The 23,585-nt window shown below is 42.7% G+C and overlaps 1 protein-coding gene and 1 non-coding gene across 6 annotated transcripts in view; one reads left to right on the plus strand and one right to left on the minus strand.

The window, feature by feature from the left end:
* The window catches only part of CEP192 (centrosomal protein 192), a 97,146-nt gene that overhangs the window by 48,192 nt on the left and 25,369 nt on the right, over positions 1-23,585 (plus strand). For all 5 annotated transcript variants that reach the window (XM_067699817.1, XM_067699819.1, XM_067699818.1 and 2 more), the window contains exons 17-33: positions 2,314-2,485; positions 3,509-4,382; positions 5,334-5,482; positions 6,910-7,140; positions 8,503-8,628; positions 8,821-8,964; positions 9,065-9,128; positions 9,550-9,689; positions 9,789-9,881; positions 10,434-10,552; positions 11,475-11,651; positions 12,947-13,037; positions 13,230-13,406; positions 16,487-16,747; positions 17,005-17,120; positions 18,646-18,755; positions 21,428-21,578. In XM_067699817.1, coding sequence (XP_067555918.1) covers positions 2,314-2,485; positions 3,509-4,382; positions 5,334-5,482; positions 6,910-7,140; positions 8,503-8,628; positions 8,821-8,964; positions 9,065-9,128; positions 9,550-9,689; positions 9,789-9,881; positions 10,434-10,552; positions 11,475-11,651; positions 12,947-13,037; positions 13,230-13,406; positions 16,487-16,747; positions 17,005-17,120; positions 18,646-18,755; positions 21,428-21,578 — 3,195 coding nt within the window. The remainder of the gene's footprint in view (positions 1-2,313; positions 2,486-3,508; positions 4,383-5,333; positions 5,483-6,909; positions 7,141-8,502; positions 8,629-8,820; positions 8,965-9,064; positions 9,129-9,549; positions 9,690-9,788; positions 9,882-10,433; positions 10,553-11,474; positions 11,652-12,946; positions 13,038-13,229; positions 13,407-16,486; positions 16,748-17,004; positions 17,121-18,645; positions 18,756-21,427; positions 21,579-23,585) is intronic.
* TRNAV-UAC (transfer RNA valine (anticodon UAC)) lies at positions 14,540-14,612 on the minus strand. Its single transcript has one exon. It is a non-coding gene; the product is annotated as a tRNA-Val (tRNA).

Genomic DNA, 23,585 nt, shown 5'->3' on the forward strand with positions numbered 1-23,585 from the left:
TATGTGTTCTCCCTGTGTTGCGGGGTAGCCGAGCTGTTCAAGTGTTTATCCTTTATATCACTGATTTTCTGTAGCATCAGCTATGCTTTCATGGCTTCCAATGTGGACATTCATTTTGTATTCATTTCTTTTTATTGAAATCCTTCTTGTACTTTTGTATTATGGTAAAATGAGTTTCATGGGTTTTTTTCAGGTTTTTCCAGTTCATTAAGTTTTTTATGTAATTTTTAAAAATATTTATTTATTTATTTGATTCTGCCGGGTCTTAGTTGCGGCAGGTGGGCTCCTTAGTTGTGACATGCGAGCTCTTACTTGCAGCATGTGGGATGTAGTTCCCTGACCAGGGATCGAACCTGGGCCCCCTGCACTGGGAGTGTGGAGTCTTAACGACTGTGCCACCAGGGAAGTCCCATACTCATTAAGTTTCTTAATATTCACGGTGAAATGTTGGTCAGAATGTTGATCTGTTGAGTGGCCACATCTTTCTGGTGAGAGCCCTTTATCTACTGAGTTTGCTGCTCACCAGTTTTCCTGCTGGCTGGTCTTCCAGCGTCCAGCCAGCTTCCAGCAGGTCCGTAGTGCTGATTTAGAGCTTCTAATTCCAGAATTGCCTTGAGGTTCTGTGTGGCTGGCACCTTGGCAGTTTTTGGCTTCATTTGGAGTCTGACATCCGGACTGAAATTTCTCTTCTTTTGTTTGTGTGTTCTTACAGTTCACTTCTCATTGCTTGAAGTAATACAACCTAAATGCATTCGTTCATTTCGACCAAAGGAGCTAGACTCAGCACGTACCCCAGTACCCAGAACTCTTTTCCTGCTGCCCCATGGTGTCTGTGTGAGTATGTGTGTGCATGTGTGTGTGCGCATGTGCATACAGAACCCACGCAGGTGCATGTTATTCAGTGACTAAAGAGGACCTGAAGCAATTTGGTTAATATTTTGTCTCCATTGGTTAGAGGTTCACTAACTAGTATTGTGTCAGGGCTGTCTTGATTTGGTCCTTTTAAAAATCCAGAATTCAAAACAGGATTTTCTCTCTGTGTCCGCTGGCCACCTGAGTATTCTGAACTTTGTGCACAAAAATGATGGGTAAAATTCAGTCAGATTAAGGGCTGACTTGAAACTAAATGGCAGAGTATTCAGGGGATGCGGCAGCTGTTTCCAGAGGCGGCTGTGACGGTGTTTCCCACCCAGTGTGATTTTGCACTCTGCCTTGAGGGGCAGCTTGGCCCTCTCCTCTGTTGGGCTGGCCTGGCCCTGTGCTGGGGACTACCTGACAGAATATGGCACATGTATTAAATAGATGCAGGAGCTTATTATTTATTGCTTTATAACTTTTTTTTTACTTAATATATTCTGAACATCTTTCTGAGTCAATGGTTAGTAGTCAACAGCATGATTTAAAACAGCTACATAGTGTTTTATTGTGTGTCTGTGCCATAATTTCAATAGCCTCCTTTCTCCTGCATGACGTTTAAGATTGCCTACGTTTTATTGATAGTGATATATGATGTATCCTTTTAGCGAATCTTTATAATTAGCACTAATTTTTTTCTTAGGATTAATCTCTAGATGTATAACACCTGAGTCAAGGGGCTTTTGCTATGCATGCTTGATAGCTCAGCCGAGAGTTGCACTGCTACTATTCCTGCCCGTGGTGTGGCTCTTCCCATCTCTTTGATTGTTTTCATCTTTGCTCTTTTTTTTTTTTTTTTAACAATCTGTATCAAAGATCTTTATTTATTTTTGCGGTACATGGGCCTCTCACTGTTGTGGCCTCTCCTGTTGTGGAGCACAGGCTCCAGATGCACAGGCTCAGCGGCCATGGCTCACGGGCCTAGCCGCTCCGTGGCATGTGGGATCTTCCCGGACCGGGGCACGAACCGGTGTCCCCTGCATCGGCAGGTGGACCCTCAGCCACTGTGCCACCAGGGAAGCCCCATCTTTGCTCTTTGAGGGCAGGAATTGGCGAGTGCTCTGCTCATTGCTCTATATCAGGTATTCAGTAAACTTTTGCTGAATGAACAGCTAACAATGTTATGTGACTGTATATGAAATTTATTAATGAAACTGCCACAACATTTTTCTTTCTCAGTAGCTTACCAGATACTTCATTCAGTAGGACTATGATTTACAGTTTTAGATAATTAAGGGTGAAAAGAATTGAGTCTAGGGTTGAGTTGTATATGGCAGCTGGGACAGACGGTAGTGCAGGTTGACAGGGTTGTAGGCAAGCAGGAAGGGCTTTCTGCCAGTGTAGACGATGTTAAGTGAAGGGATGGACAAGTCCAGGCACAGGTGTTCTCTCTTCCAGGTGTGCCCTGGAGTCTTTCAGTTCAGCAGCTCACCTGCAAAAGCACCCCTGTGAGAGGGAGTCATCCCAGCTGACGAGTCCACAGGCCAGCATCAGCAGGCTGACTTACATGTCTGAACGAGAGAGCACCTGTCCCGCCACGGCCTCAGATCGTGGCCTTAAGGACCACCAGGTGGGAGCACTTTTGTTATTTCTTTACTTCTGGAGCTGAAGTCTTACTGATGTAGGACTCAGACTTGAGTTCAGGCCTAATTTCTGTTGCTCTTTTAACTTTAAAATAAGTGTGTGTGTGTGTTTTGCTCGTGCTGGGTAGGCACTACAAGTACAAATATTTTAGCATCTGCCATCAAAAAGCTCTCAGTCTGGTGGAGGCCGTGCAAGACATGCCGTGTAGTGAAATGCACTGTGAGAGATTCAGGAGGCGACTGATAATCTGACCAGGTGGCGAGTCCAGTGAAGCTTGGTGGGAGGACTGTCTGGAATCAGGCATGGGGGAGGCAGGGAATTGCAAAACACGCTGCATTTGAGAGCCCCCAAGAAGTTTGGAATGGCTTCGGTGAATCATCTACATGGAGGAGGGGAGGCCAGACCACGACATCGTGGATGTAACATTTGGGAGTTTGAAGGCTCTTAAGTAGGACACAGACCTGCTCTGTGTTGTTTTGAAAGCTCCTTGCAGTGGAGGAGGCACTGAGGGGTGAGGTTAGAACCAGGAGGATTTGACACCAGACGGCCGGAGTTGTCAGGCGAGGGGCAGCACAGGCTCAGGCCAGGGTCATGGCCATGGGGGTGGGAGGGAAGCAGAGAGGTCTGAGAGATTTGTGTGGGAGAAGCTAGAATTTTACTACCTAGGTGTGTTTCGTGAACGTGACAGTGTTCAGTTTGTAATGAGCTGCGTATGACTTGCGGTGTGCAGTGCAGGCCTCCTCCGCTAAGCTGTGCCTAAACCTACCCACTAAGTTACTAAACAAAACCACTCGTTTCTTGTCCTGTAAATTAGGAAGAACAATGAATGCAGATTTTCTAACTTTTAATCCTGCATTTCACAGCCACTGAAGTACTTTGTATAAGCCGTCCTTTTTTCAGAGAGGTAACATCATGTAGATCTCTATTCTTTGAGAGTATATCAGCATGGTTTGCATTTGTAGTACTCACTTTATCTGTGGATAATTTCTAAACATTTTTTGTCACACAGAGTGATGTCCCCAGTACGTTGAGCACCACAATTATTCAGGCCAGTCCAGTTCCATCTCAGGAGCAGGCTCCGGATAAGTTGAGAGAAAAAAGTCCATTTCAAAGTAGAGGAAAAGGAGCGTTACCGTATATTATCCAGAAGAACTTGGACACAGAAAAAGAAACTGAAACTGCTTCTCTGAGTAGTGAACTTGAAGATGTAAAACCGAACTTTAGATCGAGAAGAGAGCTTTCCTCCAAAAGCGAAGATCTGTCAGAAACCACTGTGGCAGGTGTGACCTCAAATCCCAGTGAACTGGACCAGGTCAGCCTGGCTCTGCCAAGGGAGTTGGGCCTTGGCCAGTGGGCCCTGCCAGCCACGCCGCGCCTCCCCGTGTCCCGCCAGGGGCCTGTGCCCGACAGTGGACGTGTGACTCCTGTAGACACGTCTGCTGCTGACAGTGCGTTCGTTGGCCAGGGCCCTCCCCAGACCTTCCCCAGCACCGAGGACTGCGGCCCTGCTCCCTCAAGGCAGCACGTGCTCACCTCGGGCCCCGCGCTCTCAGCACGCCGTCCCCTCCCAATGGCTCCCTGTGCCCAGCTGAGCTCAGGAGCACTGCCTCGGTGCCAGGCCGGCGGCGCCACAGCCTGTGGGCTCCCGGGAAACTGTCATCCTGCTGTCGTCACAGCAGAGCACGTCCAGAACTCTGTGGCCATGGGCTTTTGTCTTGGACAGAACATCAGCTCGGAGTTGTTGGCTGCCTCTTCCCTTTGTAACCCGTATTCTAACGCCTTCAATCAGAGTCTTCTAAGTACAGCCAAACCTTTTACTGTGCAGTCTCTTGGTCCAAACTGTGGAATTGATCCATGGGATTCAGGAGTGATGTCAGGATTTGGTAAGATGCTTTCTTCTCTGCTACTGCTTGTTGGTTGCTGCTATTTAAAAACTGAATTTTCTCAATTGGGACCATAAAACTAGTTTGTTTTAAGGAGATACTGATTAGCCTGAATTTCTTGTAAACTTTTCTCTTTATCCTGAATTTGGAACACAGACCATAACGTATTTCTGTGCAAGGGTCCCTGAGTGGCCTTAGAAAAACATAAAAACTTAACGCGGGTAAAACTCCCACTGCCTTTGTCTTTCTGTTTCTCTCTTGTGCTCCAAACTTGGAATTCTATTGTTGGTTCAACTAGGAAACGTCTAGTATAGAATCACCCCCCTGAAGGAGGGAGTCTCCTGCCAGTTTTTAAGTCTTCAGGGGTGACTCATGTGGGAGTGAGAGGCAGCACCCTTCCGCTCCCGCCTGTAGTGGCTGAGCTGCCTGTGCTCGTGCTGATGGTCACTCTTGGGAGCAGAGCTTGGTGCTGTGCTTTCCTGACACGGTGCTCATGGCCACTGCAGCACGATCAGTTTTGCCTTCTTTTTCTTCTGAAGGAAATTCCACAGTCACCCCATAAGAATGGTGAAAAGCTTGGTCATCATGTTAAAAGTCAGTTAGAGCCTCCATCATTTCTCATTAGGTTAGGCAGTGGCTTATATTTATAGGAGAAAAAGGGAAGAGATTACTGATAGCAATAACATCTAAGAGTTGATTAGCTATAAATTTTTTAGTTTGATCAATTTTGATTGTTTTTCCTCATGGGCTGGTTGCCTCAGGAGAAAATTAGTGACCAGTCTCTGCTGAGGCGTATGCAGTGTTGGGGACTCCTATTTAGATCTGGGGCACTTTATAAAACCATAGCTCTCGGTGTCAACAGGTCGTCTTCTGTAAAAATTTCCATTTAACCAGTTGTGCTTTTGATGGGGTGTTGGGTATGCATTTTGACTCTGCTTTAACTCTACCCAGGGAAAGTAAGAGTGCCTGAGGAATTGAAGTTTCCTCATGCTTGCTGTATTGGCATCGCGTCACAAACCTACCTTAGTGTCCTGAATCCCGCCGACCGCTGGCTGCAGGTCAGCATCGGGGTCCTCAGTGTTAGTGTCAACGGTGAAAAGGTGAGCTTTCTGTGTCTTTCTCCTCTGACTTAGCGATTGCAGTACAATTAATGCTGAAGCTCTCCTTTGCCTAGTATTAGTACTTCCTTTTATACCAGGGAGCATGTCCACCACCATATACTTTGCACAGAATCGTTGGAATCGTATCTTTTTCTTGGTTCCCCTTTTGTTGCAGTACTTCCAGTGAAAGTGAAATCTGAATGTGTTTCTCAGATTTCATCAGGTGTTACTATTTATTTATTAACCGTTATGTTTCATTGTTACTTGTTTATAAAATCATGTAAATGTGCTTTTTGTGCTGTCGGCTTAAACCACTGACTGGAGCTCCAAGTTTCTGGTCTCTATTCGTTGTTTTTGTTAAATGTGATTGAGTATAAGTTATTGTCGTTTATTCCAAAGGAAAAAAAAAAAGAAACAAGTTACTCTTGCAACCTGTGCCTTCATTTAGTAAGTTAATTTATCTGATCATGTTCTTACATGATCTTTTGAAATACCTGGAAACACAGTTTTAACATTAGAGCAGGGGTCTCTCGCATGATCAGTTAAAGCTGCTGAGGTTCTAGACTCTAGACCCTGTGGGCCTTGGTGAGTAGGGAGAGTGGGAAAGAAGGTCAGCAGCTTCTTGCAGACAAACATTGGTGGACGGGTTTACTCTCCCCTCTTACGTCCTAGTGATAACCTTGATTTACTTGATAAAATAAGACTGTCTTCTCTCCCTCTCCCTTTCCCCAGCTTTTCCCCTCTGATCCTGAGGGTAGAGGAAAGGCAGGTGGTTGGAGGAAAGGGTTGAGGGTGAAAGGTGGTGAGATTGGAGGCCTTTTTAGGAGCATGTAGGAAGTAATGATGTCTCTGGAAGTGGGAGTAGAAAAGAAGATCCCTGTTCACAGTGAGGAGGGAGAGATTGGAGTGAGTCAGAATCGTAGACTTGGAGGCCTGACAGTGAACCTTGGAGATCAGTCTAACCCCCTACGTTACACAGCTGCAGAGACCAGGTCCCAGGTGATGTCCAGGGTGGGAGACAGGTCCCAGGGTGATGTCCAAGGCTGGAGGTGCTGCCATTTTCAGCACCCTTTTCAAAAAAAGTGAAGGTAAAAATAACGTATCTTCAAAAGTCCTTATGGGAGTTCCCTCGTGGTCCAGTGGTTAGGACTTGGTGCTTTCACTGCTGTGGTCCAGGTTCAGTCCCTGGTTGGGAACTAAGATCCCACAAGCTGTGTGACATGGCCCAAAAAAAAAATTCCTTATAATTTTGACTAACTGTATTTTCCAGGTAATGAGTTATGAGGCCTGGGTATTTTTCAAGAGCTAACATATCTAGATTTGGTAGTTTGAGTGACTATGAAAAGGGATCTTAAACTAGTTGGTTCTTCTTCCTGATTTTCATTGTGAAGTTATTTCTTAACGGACCATGTGGCTCTTCTTTTAAGGTGGATCTTTCAGCTTATCCTTGTTTAGTTTTCAAGAATAAAGTCATCATAAGACCTCATGCCACAGAAGAGATAAAAGTGCTCTTCATACCGTCTGATCCTGGGATTTTCCGATGTATATTCAGCATTGCTTCTTGGCCGTTTTCAGCTGATGCAGAGACAGTGGCACAGGCAGAAGCACTGGCAAGCAGGGTTGTCCTCACCGCCATTGCCGAGACCCCCGTGATCGAGGTGACTGTTTGTAAGCAGGTCTTTGTCATACCTGGCATTTTAATGAGGCTGTTCAACCTTAGAAGTAAAATTTGGGTAAAATGAATTTGTGGATGAATGTGCCAAAAGTTATAATTGAGCTAAACATTACTCTTAATATTTTCTTATTCCAAAATTTAAAATTATTTCTGGAATTCCCTGGCGGTCCAGTGGTTAGGACTCTGCGCTTATACTGCCGAGGGTGCGGGTTCAGTCCCTGGTCAGGGAACTAAGATCTGGCAAGCCGCACAGCGAGGCCAAAAAAATTAAGATTATTTCTTTTGTTTTATAGAAGCACAGATATGCTCGCTAAGATGTTTGTAAGCAAAGTATAACGTTAAACCCTATTTTCCAGCTGGTTTCCATCATATAGTTTGATGTGTGTGGAGGAAAACACCACATTCAGATTATCCTCTTTTCTGTACCTGAAGACTGCTCACTGAAAAATTTCCTCTTGTACAGTTGCTCATTTTCTGGAAGTGAAAGAAATTGGGTCTAGCCAGGTTGGGGCAACAAAATGCTTGTGGGATTGCAGGCCTCTTTAGGACACTGGCTGTCAGCCCTGGCTGCACATCGGAATAACTGGGGTTTGTTTTTTAAAAAAATTTTAATTAATTAATTTATTTTTTGGCTGCATTGGGTCTTTGTTGCTGTGCGCAGGCTTTCTCTAGTTGCAGTGAGCGGGGGCTACTCTTCGTTGTGGTGTGTGGGCTTCTCATTGTGATGGGTTCTCTTGTTGCGGAGCACGGGCTCTAGGCGTGCAGGATTCAGAAGTTGTGGCACAACAGGCTCAGTAGTTGTGGCTCTCGGGCTCTAGAGCACAGGCTCAGTAGTTGTGGCACATGGGCTTAGTTGCTCCGAGGCATGTGGCATCTTCCCGGACCAGGGCTCGAACCCGTGTCCCTTGCATTGGCAGGCGGATTCTTAACCGCTGCGCCACCAGCGAAGTCCCTAGATATTATTGTAAACATTTTCAGTGTTGTCAGAGTTTGGACTAAATCCAAAAATGCCCACATATGTTTTGGAGGGAATTGAGAAGTCGGTAGTATAACAGTAGAGCTAGTGGAAGGGAGGCTGTGTGTTTTGTAAAGTTGTCAGTTTGTCTTCTCACAGTAACGCAGCTAAGCTGTTGCTTTGTTCTGTAGTGTATTTGGGTACGTGGACTACCTCAGAAAAATAATTTACTTGTGTTGAAAATAGGAATTGTAAAATAGCCCCAGGAGTCTTAGGTAAGTTTACCTGTAATGTTGACTATTTGTGGCTGGAAGGGGCAGTGATGTGAACATAAGCTGTGATATTTATTAATATATTGTTTTTATAAATCCCTTTTTTCCCATAATTTAGGTAGAAACAGAAAAGAAAGATGTTCTTGATTTTGGTGACTTGACTTATGGAAGCTGGAAAGCTCTGCCTTTAAAGCTGGTAAACAAGACGCACGCCAACATCCCAATTAGACTCATTATTAATGCTGTAAGTACTGTGCTCGGGGAGGAAACCTTTACAGAGCACACTGACTTAGAGTTGTAGATGCAGCTAGTAGAATCCTTGGCTAACTTCTCTTAGGAAAGTAGATATTTTTGTTAAGGATCTTTGAACAAATTTAGCATCACACCAACATGACACCATTGGCTCTACTGAAGCGGCTTCTCCTGTTTCTGACAGAACGCCATAGCCTGGCGCTGCTTCACCTTTTCCAAGGAACCCATCCACACAGCTCTGAAAGCTGTTCCTTATGCCCATGTGATTGCTCAGCTGGCCGCCCCCTCGGTGATCAACCATCTGATGCCTGCCAGCGATGACGGACAGGTGAGCTGGGGGATTGAAGGACTGATTTAGAATTAAGGAGGAAGTTAAGTTTCCAACTACTTTCTTTCACTGTGTATGAAAATATTTTTTTATTTTACAGGATCCAGAATTTCTGATAATTTGGGTTCTTTTCCATAGTCCAAAGAAACAGATGACTTCTTCAGGTATCATGTTTACATTTTATGGGATTTTCTTTACTCCGTAGCTAAATAAACTACAAAGTTGAGGCTTATTTCTCCTGTCAGTAAATTGTCAAATATTTATTGTAATTTGTCAGATATTTTATGTTGTTTTCAAGCTGGGCAGAGAGCATGCTGTTTTGGGTCAAACCCATCCAATTCTGGATAATCCAAGCAAGTACCACTGAAAACGTTTTGGGGTCTTTTCTGTTAATTGATGTTACCTCCTCTACCAATTAGATGTTTTCTTCCTTTTTCTCCTCCACTCATTTCTGTTCCTCTCTGAGTTCTTTAAACAGTCATTTTAAGATTTTTTTGTGCCCCCTGATGGCATAGTGTTGGGCCATGTGTGGCATTTAGAATTAAATAACTCTGGTGTCTGAACTAAAAGAATGACCTTTTACAGAGATTCTAGACTCAGCAGAAGAATTCTTGGCAAGAGTTGATATAGAAGTTGATAGTCCAAACCCTACACCAGTCATTAAAAGTATCAATCTTCGAGCAAGAACAGGAATAGCCAGGATACACGCTCCGAGAGACCTACAGGTACCCTAAACTCCTCACTTTGCTGTTACTTTATGTTCAGGTTGATTTCATTCCAAGTGTGACATTTTTAAAACATGCCTGTTTTACCCCATCCTCTAGACTATGCACTTGTTTGCCAGTGTGGCTTCCTCAACAAGGCAGTACTTACCTTTGAAAAATGCTGGGAATATTGATGTCCACTTGGACATCAAGGTAAGAATTTGTGTCTGAGGCTGTAACTTATTTCCTCAGGCTGAGACTGTGAGTGTCTCCTTGGGTTCTGAAGGTTGCTCTGCTGTTGACCTTGTTCAAGGGCTGGGGGCATTGGCAGGGGTGGTCAGACAGAAGAATCTGAGCCCGGGCTTTCAGAGCTGGTGTTACACGAGCATAAAACAGATGGTTAGGAAGTTCAGCTGGGATGTCTAATGTAATAGGTACAAGAACCAAGCTCTAGATTAGTTCCTGAAGACTGAGTCATCCTGTGGCTGGGTGGAGGAGAGGGAGCCACATGTGTAGACATCATTTCTGAGTTGTGTGGCTGAGTGAGGGGGTGTTGGTGGCCAGGAATTAGGGATGGGGCAGGGGATAGTTTGTTATGGAAGAGAAGAAAGATGTATCCTTTCCAAGAAAGTAAGATGGCGGGGCATTGCTGGGCAGGGAGGGAGTAGAATACCCAGTTGTGGTCAGTGAGAGAGACAAGGCACGTGAGTGTGTGAAAGCCATGTCTGCAGGTCAGCGTTGACTTATAATTATGTAAATACTTAGATCCCAGATCAAGGAAGTCACTTTTCAGTGGATCCAGAGAAACTATTCCTTAAACCTGGAGAAGAGCACGAAGTTATAGTTTCATTTTCTCCAAAGGATCCCAAAGCCTGTGAGGAAAGGTAACGTAGGACTGTTGATCATGGCGAATTTGTGTTTATTTAGGTGTGCTCCGGTCCACAGCCTGAGGGACAGAGTACACACTTCACCTCGCCTATACAGCACCGCTTCACCTCTTTCCTTTAGCCTCAGATCTTTCTGCTTACTGAAAATCTCCTTTTAAACCAGCTAGCTGACTAGAAAGTAAGAAATCACTATTTTCAAGTATATTCTGACAAAAGTAAATAATAACACGTCAATCTTGATGTTTCTCACTAACTTCTTCTCTCTCACCAAGGAAATCTTCAGTTGACCTTATCAGTTGTTAAAGATACAACTGACAGTTGTATCTTTTCCAGGCCAGTGACTTTTTGGCACCCAAATCATAAGTGAATATCACTTTACAGTGGTCGGAGCACCCTTGTCACCAGCTTTTGAACTTGCTTGATAAATGTAGCTTAGCCCGCTGTCCTCAGACGCACGTGGCCCATCCCTTGCCTGATTGCCGAGCCCCCTGCCTGATTGCCGAGCCCCCTGACTGGTTCCTGAGCCCCCGAGTGCCTCACTGTCCTCCGCCTGATTGGCCCTGGGTGCAGAGGTGCTGGCTGCTCGGACGCGAACACTTGTGCCGGGAGGACTCGCCTGCACCTGCCCACCGGGGTAGCACCCCCACCCAGGAGGCTTTCCTCATCCCTTCCCAGATCCCTCCCTGTCTCCCGTGACCCATACACTTCTCTCCCGCTGTGCTCATGGCATGGGCCTGTGGCATGTACCCGTCTCCTTCTCTGTCTGTTTTCTCCTCTGGAATGTAAGCTGTGAGGGTGAGAATGCAGTGTAGCCTCAGCACCGACCAGCTCAGTCTCTTGGACGAAGGAAGCACATAGGACAATAGTTGTCAAAAGAATTGAATTCTGAATATTGAACTTAGATGGTTTTCTTTGTTAGGATCTTGAAAATATTTGTGCAGTCGTTTGGCCCTCAGTATGAAGTGATGTTAAAAGGTGAAGTAGTTTCTTCAGGAAACAAGCCTCTGATGCCTGCATCTTGCTGCTCAGATATTCCTTTGATTTTATCCAACAAGCAGTTTCTGGCGTGGGGAGGTGTCCCCCTGGGCAGGACACAGTGAGTATACACTGTAGCTGTTATCACATAATGCTAGTCTTCCCTGTGTTGATGATGACCATGTTAATGTTTTTAGAATTGAAATAAAACTATCATATTCATTATTCATCCTATCATGAATACAAATTTTTTAGTAAATTTTTAACCTATTTTTAAAATACAAGCCAAAAAAATTAGGTTTCAGTTTTCTTAAGCTCTGGTGAATTCTGTGCTAATGACCAAACCTAGGCAATTAAGTGTGTCTTGGTTCCTTCTCTGGAAAGCCCTGGGGACTGGTGGGAAGAAGAAATAATCAGAGACGTTGCATCTATTTAAGGAGTTAGAGTCTAGTTGATGAAGGGGCACGTGTTCTTTACGCAGCTCTCAGTGAAGACCCCTCTCAGCTAGGCTCCTGAAATGTCCTGCATGGCCGTGAGTTTGAGGAACTGTGCCCTCCTCAGTAGCTCCTATGCCCGTGCAGTCAGTCCATCTTTAAACATTGTACTTGGTTTTAATTGGCTTTGTTTTTATGAAAAAAATATTTTTCAGAAAGTCTTTCCCAACCATTGTACTCAGGTGTGCTGATAACCAAAGGTCTTTGATTTTATTCTGAGGTTAAACTCAGCAACCTTTCCCTTTTAACACAAATGCACAAGGCATAGACCACAGCTTAAATAATTTAACTGCCAGTCTTCAAAATTTGAGTAAAATGGAGATTTATTCATGTATTCTGTATTCTCTAATGAAGAGAGGATTCATATATTTTCAAAGACTGAAGGATTTTCATCCTGTGAGCCAGTTGCTATTCATACATCCATTCTACTTGCACTGTAAGTTTTTTTAAAGTAAGGTTAGTTCAGTATGCTGTTTAAAAGACTACTTTGTGCAAATGAGTCTCTTAAAGTAAAAAATCTGACCAATGTGCTTAGGACCCTTGTTTCCACGAAAGATAGGTTTTGGAGCTGAGGATGGTATTGACTTTAATGACTTAATGAATTTGGTAATCTGAATTTTCATTGATTACTATTTTATAAGACAGATAATTCCTATACATAGAGAATGAATAATAAGGGCAGCTAAGGAGCTATAACAGGAGAGAGACTAAACCCAAAATCTTCTCTGATAAGGTGAGTCTTGAGCATACGTTCTCACAAATGTAGAGTTCTGGGACTGTGGAGGCACTTCCAGGCTGCTCAAGGGGCCTGTGCAGTCAGTCCATCTCCAAACACTGCAGTCAGTTTTAATTGGCTTTATTTTTATGATTGTAGCAATATCCATGGAGGAAAACCACATTTAAGTTGTGTCATTGTTTCTAGGCTTCAGAAACTAGCTTTAAGAAATAATTCCACATCTTCAGCCCAACATTTACGACTGCTCATTAGAGGACAAGACCAGGACTGCTTTCAGGTTTGTGGAGTGCATGGCTCTGTTCTGTCTCACGTTCTCTCTAGATCCAGGACACTTAACACTTAACATCTAGATACATGACACTTAATGTAGGCCATCTTGTGTTCTTAATCTTCGAGGAGTTCATGTTAATGGTATGTTTTATTTGTGCTGCTGCTCTGTTTAATGCAGAGATTTTTTTTTTAATTGTAGTTTCAGCACACTTTTGGTTCAGAAGAGCGATTGACCAGTAACTGTGAGATCAGGATTCGTCCAAAAGAAGACATTTACATCTCTGTGTTGTTTGCACCTACTCGATTATCTTGTATGTTGGCCAAACTAGAAATTAAACAACTTGGAATTCGATCACAACCAGGCTTTAAGTTCACGGTAAGATAATTTTATAGCTTTTTTTTCCCTCCCATGGAGTTTATGACATGTTGTAACTATTGATTAAATATTGGTAAATTACATATACTCTGCTTTTTATAAGTCAAAATATGTGATTACCTAGATTTACAAACAAGTTAGGGAGTAATTATATACCTTGTAGGATTACCCTATTTTAAAAGCAGCCACCAGAGTATTCCTGTAAGTAATGGTCTTGGCTAATGCTTGTAAGTTTCATTTCGGTTTGAAAATTTTGAAATGTACTCAACTTTTCAGAAATCCATTTTTTGGTAAATCCAGATGGAAATGTTTAAGATGTTGACTTTCCAAGTAAATTTTATTCTTTCAATTCAGCAAAGTATCTATTGACATCATTTGTTAGACTCTGTTCCGTACACCAGGGATACAAAGACAAGAGCTTTTCTATTTTGTTTCTTCCCAGCATAATTTCAAAAGATTTCAAGTCATTTCTTTAGCTAGATTCAGGGCACTAAGAGAGAAAAATGATGAATCCTGGAGGAGAGGAAAGAAGGACAGGGTAGTCGGATGAAGCCTGAGCTCCCTGAAAGTAGCTAACATCCAAGCAATTAGTTGGCAGTGGGGCTGGGACTACGATGTTGGTCGTTTCCTAGTGTCAGAGTGGATGTGTGATAAATTACAAGATTAACAACACCTAGAAGTTTTTTTAAAAAAGGATGGATATTTATGGCAAATTTACCTTTATTTGATGCTGGAGCTGGACACACTCTCTATGGAGCTCTTCACATGGCCCCATGAGCTTTGGTGGGGAGAGGTGTTAAAAGGTGTAAATGGCCATTTTCAGAATGAGGCCTGCAGAGCAGCGGTTCTCAACCAGAGACTGTTTCACCATCCAGGGGATACTTGGTAATTTCTGGAGACATTTGTGGTTGTCACACTGGAAGTGGGAAAAGATACAACTGGCACCTGGTGAGTAGAGGCCAGGGGTGCAGCCAGACACCCACAGTGCACAGGGCTCCCCATGTCTAATGGCGCAGCCCAAGGGCCATTGTGCCGAGGCTGAGAACCCTGCTCTAGATGGATTTTATTTTATTTTATTTATTTTTATTATTTTATTTTATTTATGTTACGTTACGAGGCTTGCGGGATCTTAGTTCCCAGACCAGGGATTGAACCCGGGCCCCCGGCAGTGTAAGTGCAGAGTCCTAACCACTGGACCACCAGGGAAGTCCCTGAGAAGCCTGCTCTAGAGCAGCAGTTTCTCTGGTTGAAACTTTGGGTCAGTGGGCATTAGTCAAATTTCATTTTATTTAATCATTCTTTTTTTTTTTTTTTTGCGGCACATGGGCCTCTCATTGCTGCGGCCTCTCCCGTTGCGGAGCACAGGCTCCGGACGCGGAGGCTCAGTGGCCATGGCTCACGGGCCCAGCCGCTCCGCGACATGTGGGATCTTCCCGGACCGGGGCACGAACACTTGTCCCCTGCATTGGCAGGCGGACTCTCAACCACTGCGCCACCAGGGAAGCCCTAATCATTCTTTTTCTTAACCTTTTAGTCAGTAATTATTTGTGACTCCCTTAGACTTTTTTTTTTTAATTTATTTATTTGTTTGTTTTTATTTTTGGCTGTGTTGGGTTGTCGTTGCTGTGCGCGGGGCTTTCTCTAGTTGTGGCAAGGGGGTGCTGCTCTTGTTGTGGAGCACGGGCTCTAGGCGCACAGGTTTCAGTAGTCGTGGCACGTGGGCTCAGTAGTTGTGGCTTGCGGGCTCTTTAGGGCAGGCTCGGTACTTGTGGCACACGGGCTTAGTTGCTTCGCAGCATGTGGGATCTTCCCGGCCTAGGGATCGAACCCATGTCCCCTGCATTGGCAGGCAGATTCTTAACAACTGCGCCAACAGGGAAGCCCCCTCCTTAGACTTTGAAAATATAGGAAGAATACTGATTTTGAGTTTTTTCAAAAGCTGACTTTCCCTGTTACTTTCTATTTTCTTACCTAAGATTTACTTGCAAATCTCTGTGGGAAAGGAAAAATTAGAAACACTTTTGGCTCTTGGAACTAGCAGAGCTCACCCTGAATGAGGTGGGATTTGCAGGAACTTCACATCTGAAGCCCTTTAAAAATGCTGTTAATTTGTACTAAGGGGCAAGCAATACTGATTTTTGATCAGCCTGAATTTAATTTTTCAAAATGTTACTTAGTACATAACAACTTGAAATAAGGTACTGATGTTTTTAAGTTTGCAAAGGATTCTTTGGAACTTATTTCAATAATTAGGAATGAAAGCTCATTTTTAAGGGAATGCATGTCAAAGGGTATGAAACGTTTGTTTCCTAGCAGGGTACCTATTTCTTACATTCCTATTCATAGAGTTTGTTCTGTGAATCCTTGTTTCCTGGTAGTGCTGAGCCCCCTGGGAGCCTTGTAGCTCAAGGGTGGCCCTGGTCAGCACTGGAGCCTCCACTCTGCCCCTCGCTACCGGGTTGGCTGTGCTCTGAGGCTTGTTTGAGTTCTGGGCTTCTCTTTGGTCCCTTTGGTACAGTCCTCTGACTCTGCTAGACCGGAAGTTAACAGGATTATATGCTCATAGATTTTTCTGCCCCCCAAACTTTTCATATTGAAAATTCACAATTATTGGGTATTTGAAAGAATTACATGGTGAACACTTGCATGCCCTACCACTTAGATTCTACAGTTAACATTGTGCTATATTTCTTTTATCACATATTTAACCGTCTATCAATTTATCTTATTTTATGCATTTCAGAGTAAATTATAAATACCAGTGTCTTTCATGCTGAACACTGCTTAAGCAAACATATCAATATTAATCTTTTTATTGTTCTTTTATCATCTAAGCTTGGCATATTGGAAGGTAAATAATTTTGTAGCTCATTGATTTGAGGACTATGTTTTCCCTTAAAACATAGTCCTTACTATAAGGCTAGAGATTGACTGTGGGGAAGCTACTAGCCAAAGTACACAAAGCTTAATAATTTTAATTGTAGTAAATCTGTTTTTATTGTCTTCTCTGACCGTAATTTAATCTTCTATTTTCTGCTTACATAAAAATAATTTTGGATGTATGTGTTCTGTATTTTTAGATACCTTTGTCTGGTTATGGAGGCACAAGTAACCTGATTTTGGAAGATGTTAAAAAGTTATCTGACAGTTACCTGGTAACAGTGAATGATTTAGTGCCTGGCAAAGAAAGTAGAATTGTTTTTTCTGTTCGTAACACTGGCTCTCGAGCAGCTTTTGTTAAAGCTGTAGGTTTTAAGGATTCTCAGAAAAAAGTTTTGCTGAATCCTCGAGTATTAAGGATTTTTCCAGACAAATTTGTGCTCAAGGAAAGAACACAAGAAGTAAGTATGAAAGTCTCTGCACTAAAAATATGAGCTTATTTTTAGGTTAAAGTAATAATTATGTATTTTATGGTGGAGAGCTAAAATCATATTTGAAAGGAACGTATGAGTGGAAGGACTTATCTGATCTTGGAAATACTCTTCATGTGCATCTTTGTCTATAGTGACTGTTTGTGCTCCTGTGACAGTTTATTCAGAGTGAAATGACTTACTCAGAAATATTTAATATTCACTCCTGATTTTTTTCTTGGCATCAGGATGTTACTATAATATATAATCCATCAGACAGAGAAAACAATTGTAAAAACACCACAGAACTGTCAACTATATACTTTTTTGGTGGAGATGAAATTTCAAGACAGCAGTACCGAAGGTGGGTCACTTACCTTACATGATGGTGGGGACCATTCAGTGGAAATAAAGAGGCTGTGACAGTGGTTTGGGATTTGGAATTTATAGAAGATGTTTCACTACTTTTAGTGAACTGGCAGATGAAAAATCTTGGTAAAATTTGTGTGACCGATAAGCTACCTGTAGGAGAAATACAGGTAGAAATACCTGTAGGAAACTCGTCTGCAGGTTTCCTTGCAGTATCCTTTTCTGGACGTATATAGGGGCCTCTGCTCCTTTGCTCAGAGAGGACCTTGGACTTCATCGTAGGACGGTCTTTGTAATGATGGCAGATCAGTTTCAGAAAAGATTTAAGAACTACTGAAAAGAGTATATTGTGTAAACGCACCTGACTTGGAACATTTCTGGGAGTGTTGAGAATCATTTCAGAGGATTAAGCCATATTTTAGACATGTGTAGGGTGTCTAACTCTAGCTACTTAAGCTTGTACTTGTAAAAAATTTGGTACATCTGATCTAAATGTAGTTTAATATGCTGGAATGTTGTCAACTTTATATTTAGGTCTAGGTGTGATTTAGACATTCTGTGTGTTGAATTCAGAGTTCTTGTGTCACAAAATCTTGTTTCCTAGCCTAAAGCTGAGTATGAGGTAAGTGAAGCTCCTGCCAGTTCATGGTTCGCAGGAAGTCATTGCCTCCCGGGAGGGCGGGCGTGTGCGTGGGCCAGTCTTTCCTTCTTCCAGTCCTTTGTGCTCTGCTGTGTTTTATTCTGATACACAGTTCAGGAAACTGTTTTATTTTTAATCTGTGAAAGACTGTTAGAATGTTTAAGAAGAGTTTAGTGATGAGTTGCTACATGATGATAGCACAGACCTGAAGTGAAGAGCTCAACTTTGAATGTGGTTTTTTCTCTCAGTTGAGTATTTTAGAAATAGAAACTGGCATTTAGAGAAATTAGATCACAAGTTTTTTGGTTTTTTTCCTTTCTCTCTACTGGGATATAGAAATCAGCGTACTCCTTTATAACTCCTCTTTGCCATTAATTTATAGTAATGAGATTTCGTTCGTTTGTGAACATCTGTGTTTTATAGAGAAATTTACTTTTTAGTTCTCTCACCTCAAAATTCTCTAGAAGAGGTCAAAGTAACAGAATTACATGGTAATTTAAATATTCCCTTCTGATGTTTTATTTGTATCATTTTCTTGGCTTATTTTTTCTGAGACAAATTTCTAACTGACCAAATTTTCACAAATAATGAAAATGTATGACCCGAAAAGAATCTAATTTTATCTTTTTTCTACTCTTCTGTTAGGAAGTGGTTGATTTGATGTGTTTAACTGAAACTGATGATTGTACTACCATGTATAACTTTTAAGGGAATTTCCAAAACAAGGGTTTTTTTTTTCAATTACTTATATTGGGATTTAGGACATAATATCTATGAAGTAATGTATCATGTTAGTGGGATTTTCCAGATGCATGAATAAAATCTAATTAAGGTTATTTTGTATATATAAACAACTTCTGAATAAAATCTCTACTGGCAGAGCCATGCTGCACACACCAGGGGTGAGGAAGCAGTTCCTTCCCACCCAGAGCATGCTGCAGAACATCGACTTCGCGGAAGCATTTCAGGACGAGCTGCTCGTAACTGAAGGTAGGAATTTCAGCGTATTTTAAATCTTCTGAGTCCAGTGTGTGAGGAGGAAGAGTGTTAGCTTAGATGTGGTATCAGGCTGAATTTGAGTCACAGCTTTACTCTATGACTTTGGACAGATTACATCACTGAAATTCAGTTTCCTTAGCTGTAAAATGAGAAGAATAATGTCTGTGTTCTCTACACAGAGTTCTTGTGAAGATCAGATGAGAGGGCTTTGCCTTGTAAATGTTAGATGTTATTAATATGTTATTGCACCTAGTCTTTGGGTGGACTTGTGAATAGAGGAGGAGAACGGTTATGATTAAACTCAAGTTATTACGTTTAAGATTTCATGATTGCAAACTTACACTCATTTTGAGATTTCTCTGCTCTTGTGACTGCTGTGCAGTTTATGGAGGATGTGATAGTGGTAGTGTGACTCTAATCTAGATGTTTAGCCCTATTTGAACTGAGCTGAGCAATTCAGATATTTAATGGTATCTATGACTCATACAAAATATAAGAATGGAAACATGCAAATTGTGTAAAAGTATGTGTACAGATTTTCACCACAGTATTGTTTATAATAGGAAGAAATTAGAAATAACCTAAACGCCCAAGAGTAGGGGATCGTTTAATTATGCAATAGAATATCTTCAAGGCATTCAGACAATATGATTCTATATCAAGTGACATGGAAAGCTCCTCAATTTATTAAGAAAAGAATTATTTTAAAATTTTGCATATAAGATCATGTGTCTCTCCCTTGGCCTGTGAGCCCCTAGAGGCAAGGGCTGCACCTTCTACCCCTGTGACTCATGCCCTGCACTCCCCACCAGCTCATTTGGTAAAAATAATTTAATGTCTTATTTATAGTTACCTAGGTAAAATTGCAGGAGTATACACACCAAAATATTAACAGTGGTTATATTCTGGTGGTAGAATTTCAGGTGGTAGTGTCTTTTCCCCCCATTTTTATTTTCTAGTTTTTTAATGATGAAATACACACTCCTGAAGTGGGAAATGATAAAGGAAAAGGATATTTATGCCTATGTAGAGGTGATATAGAATAGTTTATGATCTTTTCAGCAAATTGGGAGTCTATATCATCTGCTTCAAGGGTGGGTTAGTTAAAAATAATGAAAAGATTTGAAATGGTTGGAAAGAACGTTGGATTTGGAGCTGAACCTCAGTTCATAGCCCATCTCTGCTACCTCAGCTCCTCCGAGCTTCACCTTCCATATCCCTTCCTCAGAGGAAGGATCCACGTGAAAGAGTTAACCTGAACTGTGCCATGGAGATGGACCCAGACACATAGCAGCAGCAGTGAAGTCTAATGAGAACTAGGCAGCATGAGTGTGCAGCCCTCGCAGCTTCACGACTCTATGGCTGAGTGGACTTGGTGGGGAGTGCAGGGCACGAGTCACAGGGGAAGAAGGTGCCGCCCTTGCCTCTAGGGGCTTACAGGCCAAGGGGGAGACAGGTGATCGAAGTATAGCATGAAAGTGCTGTGACAGAACTGTCCTTAGGGACCTGGGGGCCGCGGAGAAGTGGCACTCTGCTGAGAAAGCGGGGAGGGGGTTGACAAGGAGGAGAAGGTGTGGACCAGGGTGGGGGAGGGTATTCAGGCAGAGGGAGCTGCCTGTGCAAACATTCAGGAAGTGGGTGTGTTAAGGGTTATGTTGACAAACCTGACCAAGCACTCAGGTGACCTGCTGAGACCCCCCTGTGATGGGGTTGAGTGGGGGCTTCAGGTGGGTCCTTGGGGCCAGGTTGCACATCAGGGAGTATTGGGCTCCTGGAGGTGGTGTGCATGCTGTCCAGGTGAGGGGAGGAAGCAGCCCCACTTGGTCTTCTGCTGGTTGGTGTAATGGATCCCTATAAGAATGTTGCGGTTGAACTTTTTACATGATTATTTTGAAAAACATTTGAGCGTATTACTATTAAGCATTCATAGCGATCTTACTTTTGTAAAATGTGTAATTACTGTGGCAAATAATTTCACAATTAAACTTTTATAGTCAGATGTATTTAATATAAATTTTAATTTACACTTCCTGTGTTCTTTCTGAGTTTCCATCTTAAAAATACTTAATTCTTAATATCTAATTTATATGTAGAATACAAGCATGTTCTCTAAAATTTCTTGTATATATAAATTCAGGTAGGTTTATCTTTGGATAAACCTCGAGCACTGTCTGATCAATCTAAATACATGTAGTTATACTAATACTGCCTGTTTCTGGATTTACTTAAGTTTTTATGAGACTGCCGCTTATGAAGTGTGTGCTCTCAGCCTCTGTGTTTTGGCCCCTCATTTGGGGTGGAGGTGATGATGCCTCGGAGAGCTGTGGAAACTGACCAGGTTGGTTTATGTTGGGGGTCAGAACAGTGCCCACAGCCCTGAGAGAGGTTGTTACTCGTACTTCCCGTGAGGAGACTGAGGCTCGCACTGGTGAAGGAAGCTGCCAGAGGTCCCAGGCTGAGCGTTGGCGTGGCTGTAATCCAAATCCAGGGCCAGAGCCTGAGCTGCCAGTCATTGATGCTAATCCGTAGTGTTAAAAATCCAAATGTCACCTACCCCCAACTAAGAAGATACAAGAACATATGTAAATATATGAGTGCCTCTGTTACTTGGTGGTGTGATTATGTGAAGATTCATGTATTTCAAACATTATTTTCTATTTCAGTATATGACCTTCCCCAGCGGCCCAATGACGTCCAGCTCTTTTATGGAAACATGCGTAAAATTATACTTTCAGTAATTGGAGAATTTAGAGATTCTGTTTCTAACAGAGAGTTTCTTCCACCTTCTTCCAGACCTAGCTTTGAATCTAAAAGGTAAAACTAACAAAACATCTTTTATCTGAGTTGAAGATTATTTGATTCACACTGGAGCTGATCTTTTACCTTGTGCTTTGTTGGGTTTTTGTCTCAAACTGTTTATTTCATCTTTATTTTTAAGTTGAAAGAATTCCAAATTTACAGAAAAGTTTAAAAACAATACAGAGGGACTTCCCTGGTGGCGCAGTGGTTAAGAATCCGCCTGCCAATGCAGGGGACAAGGGTTCGATCCCTGGTCTGGGAAGTTCCCACGTGTTGCAGAACAACTAAGCCTGTGCCACAACTACTGAGCCTGCACTCTAGAGCCTGCGTGCCACAACTACTGAGCCCATGTGCCACAACTGCTGAAGCTTGCGTGCCTAGAGCCCATGCTACACAGCAAGAGAAGCCACTGCAATGAGAAGCCCGTGCACGGCAATGAAGAGTAGCCCCCACTCGCTGCAACTAGAGAAAAGCCCATGTGCAGCAATGAAGACCCGACGCAGCCAGAAACAAATTAATTAAGTTACTTTTATAGAGAACTCCCATACGCTATCTGCACCGAGATTTCGCAGTTGGTAACGTTTTACCACATCTGCCTTATGGTCTTTCATGTATATACAGGTTTTTCTGAACCATTTAGGAGTGACTTGCAGACATGATGACCAGTAGCCCTGAACTGGCTGTAGATGCTCCCCCTCATAGGCACGGCAAGCCCGTCAAGGTTAGGACACTGATGCGGCGATACAGGACCACCATCTGGTCCACGGAGTCTCCCGGTGGTGTCCTGTATAGTTAAGGCAAACAGCAAACAAGAAACTGCCTCTTTCCACTTCCTCTTTGGTCCAGAATCTAATCTGAGATCACACGTGCGTTTGGTTGGCTTGTCCATTTACTCTCTTTCAATGAAGAGAGTTCCTCAGTCTTTCACAACAGAGAAAACACACAAGGTTTGCTTATCAAGTACGATCCACAGAATCAAAGGTATTTTCCAGAATGAAGCTTCAGTACTAATTTGGGGTGAAACACAGAGAAACCTGGGGTTGCCCATGGTACTTTCTAGATCTACTTTGTAACATCAGCACTCCCCTCTGGCTTAGATTTAACACAAGGTCCATAAGTTGTGGGTGTGTTGTGTCACACAAGAGACTATTTTGATCATGAAAGGTATTTTATGCTTTGATAACTATGTAACTTATGTGATGCTTTTCAAACAGCTGTGCCACATAAATTCGTAAGTTTCAGATTTCTTTACCACAAGCAATGTGAGACAGACCAGGTGCTGCCTGTTTTAAGGACCCCAGTGCATTTGCTGTGGTATCCGGCATTTGCAAGATTACAAGGTGATTTAACCAACCCATCTTTCTTTTTTTTCTCTGGTCGTTTCTGGTAAAAAGGGAAAAGTAGGCTGCAGGCCAGCTGCTAACTCTTTCTTACCAGGTACCTTGATGTTTTTATACAATACAGGCCAGTTACTTTGTAAAATATTCTCGATTTCAGTTCACAGCTTCAGGACCTGCAGAATGATGCTGTTGGTTTCTCAGTGAAGCTTCCTCAGTGGTGAACAGTGCTGATTTGTCCTGTTACTAGCAGTATTTTTATCACTTTGTTTAAGTGGTGTTTGCCAGGTTTCTCTGCTGTAAAGTTAATAAATATCTTGAAGGGATATTATAATACACAACTTGGAGACAATGAATGATCTTGTTTCTCGTGAGACTTTGAGCACCCAGTGAGGATTGCTTCCTGAATCATATTATGTCTGTCTTGGTTACTAAATGGTGATTTTCTTATCCCATCTTTCTGCATTTATTAGTTATCTTTCTACTTTGAGGAAGGAATTTCCTTTTTCTTCTTATTCACATATATTAGGACCGACTCGTGGATTCAAGATTAATCCTTGTTGTCATTATTTAGTCCCCTGACCTGCTCCTTGGTCCTTTGCCTGTGCCCACACCACCTCTGGGCACCTCCTTATTCACAGGTACAGCAGGATGGTCGAGGCTCGTCCTTCACTTGCCTGTCCAG

The sequence above is a fragment of the Pseudorca crassidens genome, chromosome 12 (assembly GCF_039906515.1).
Source record: "Pseudorca crassidens isolate mPseCra1 chromosome 12, mPseCra1.hap1, whole genome shotgun sequence".
Taxonomy (NCBI): domain Eukaryota; kingdom Metazoa; phylum Chordata; class Mammalia; order Artiodactyla; family Delphinidae; genus Pseudorca; species Pseudorca crassidens.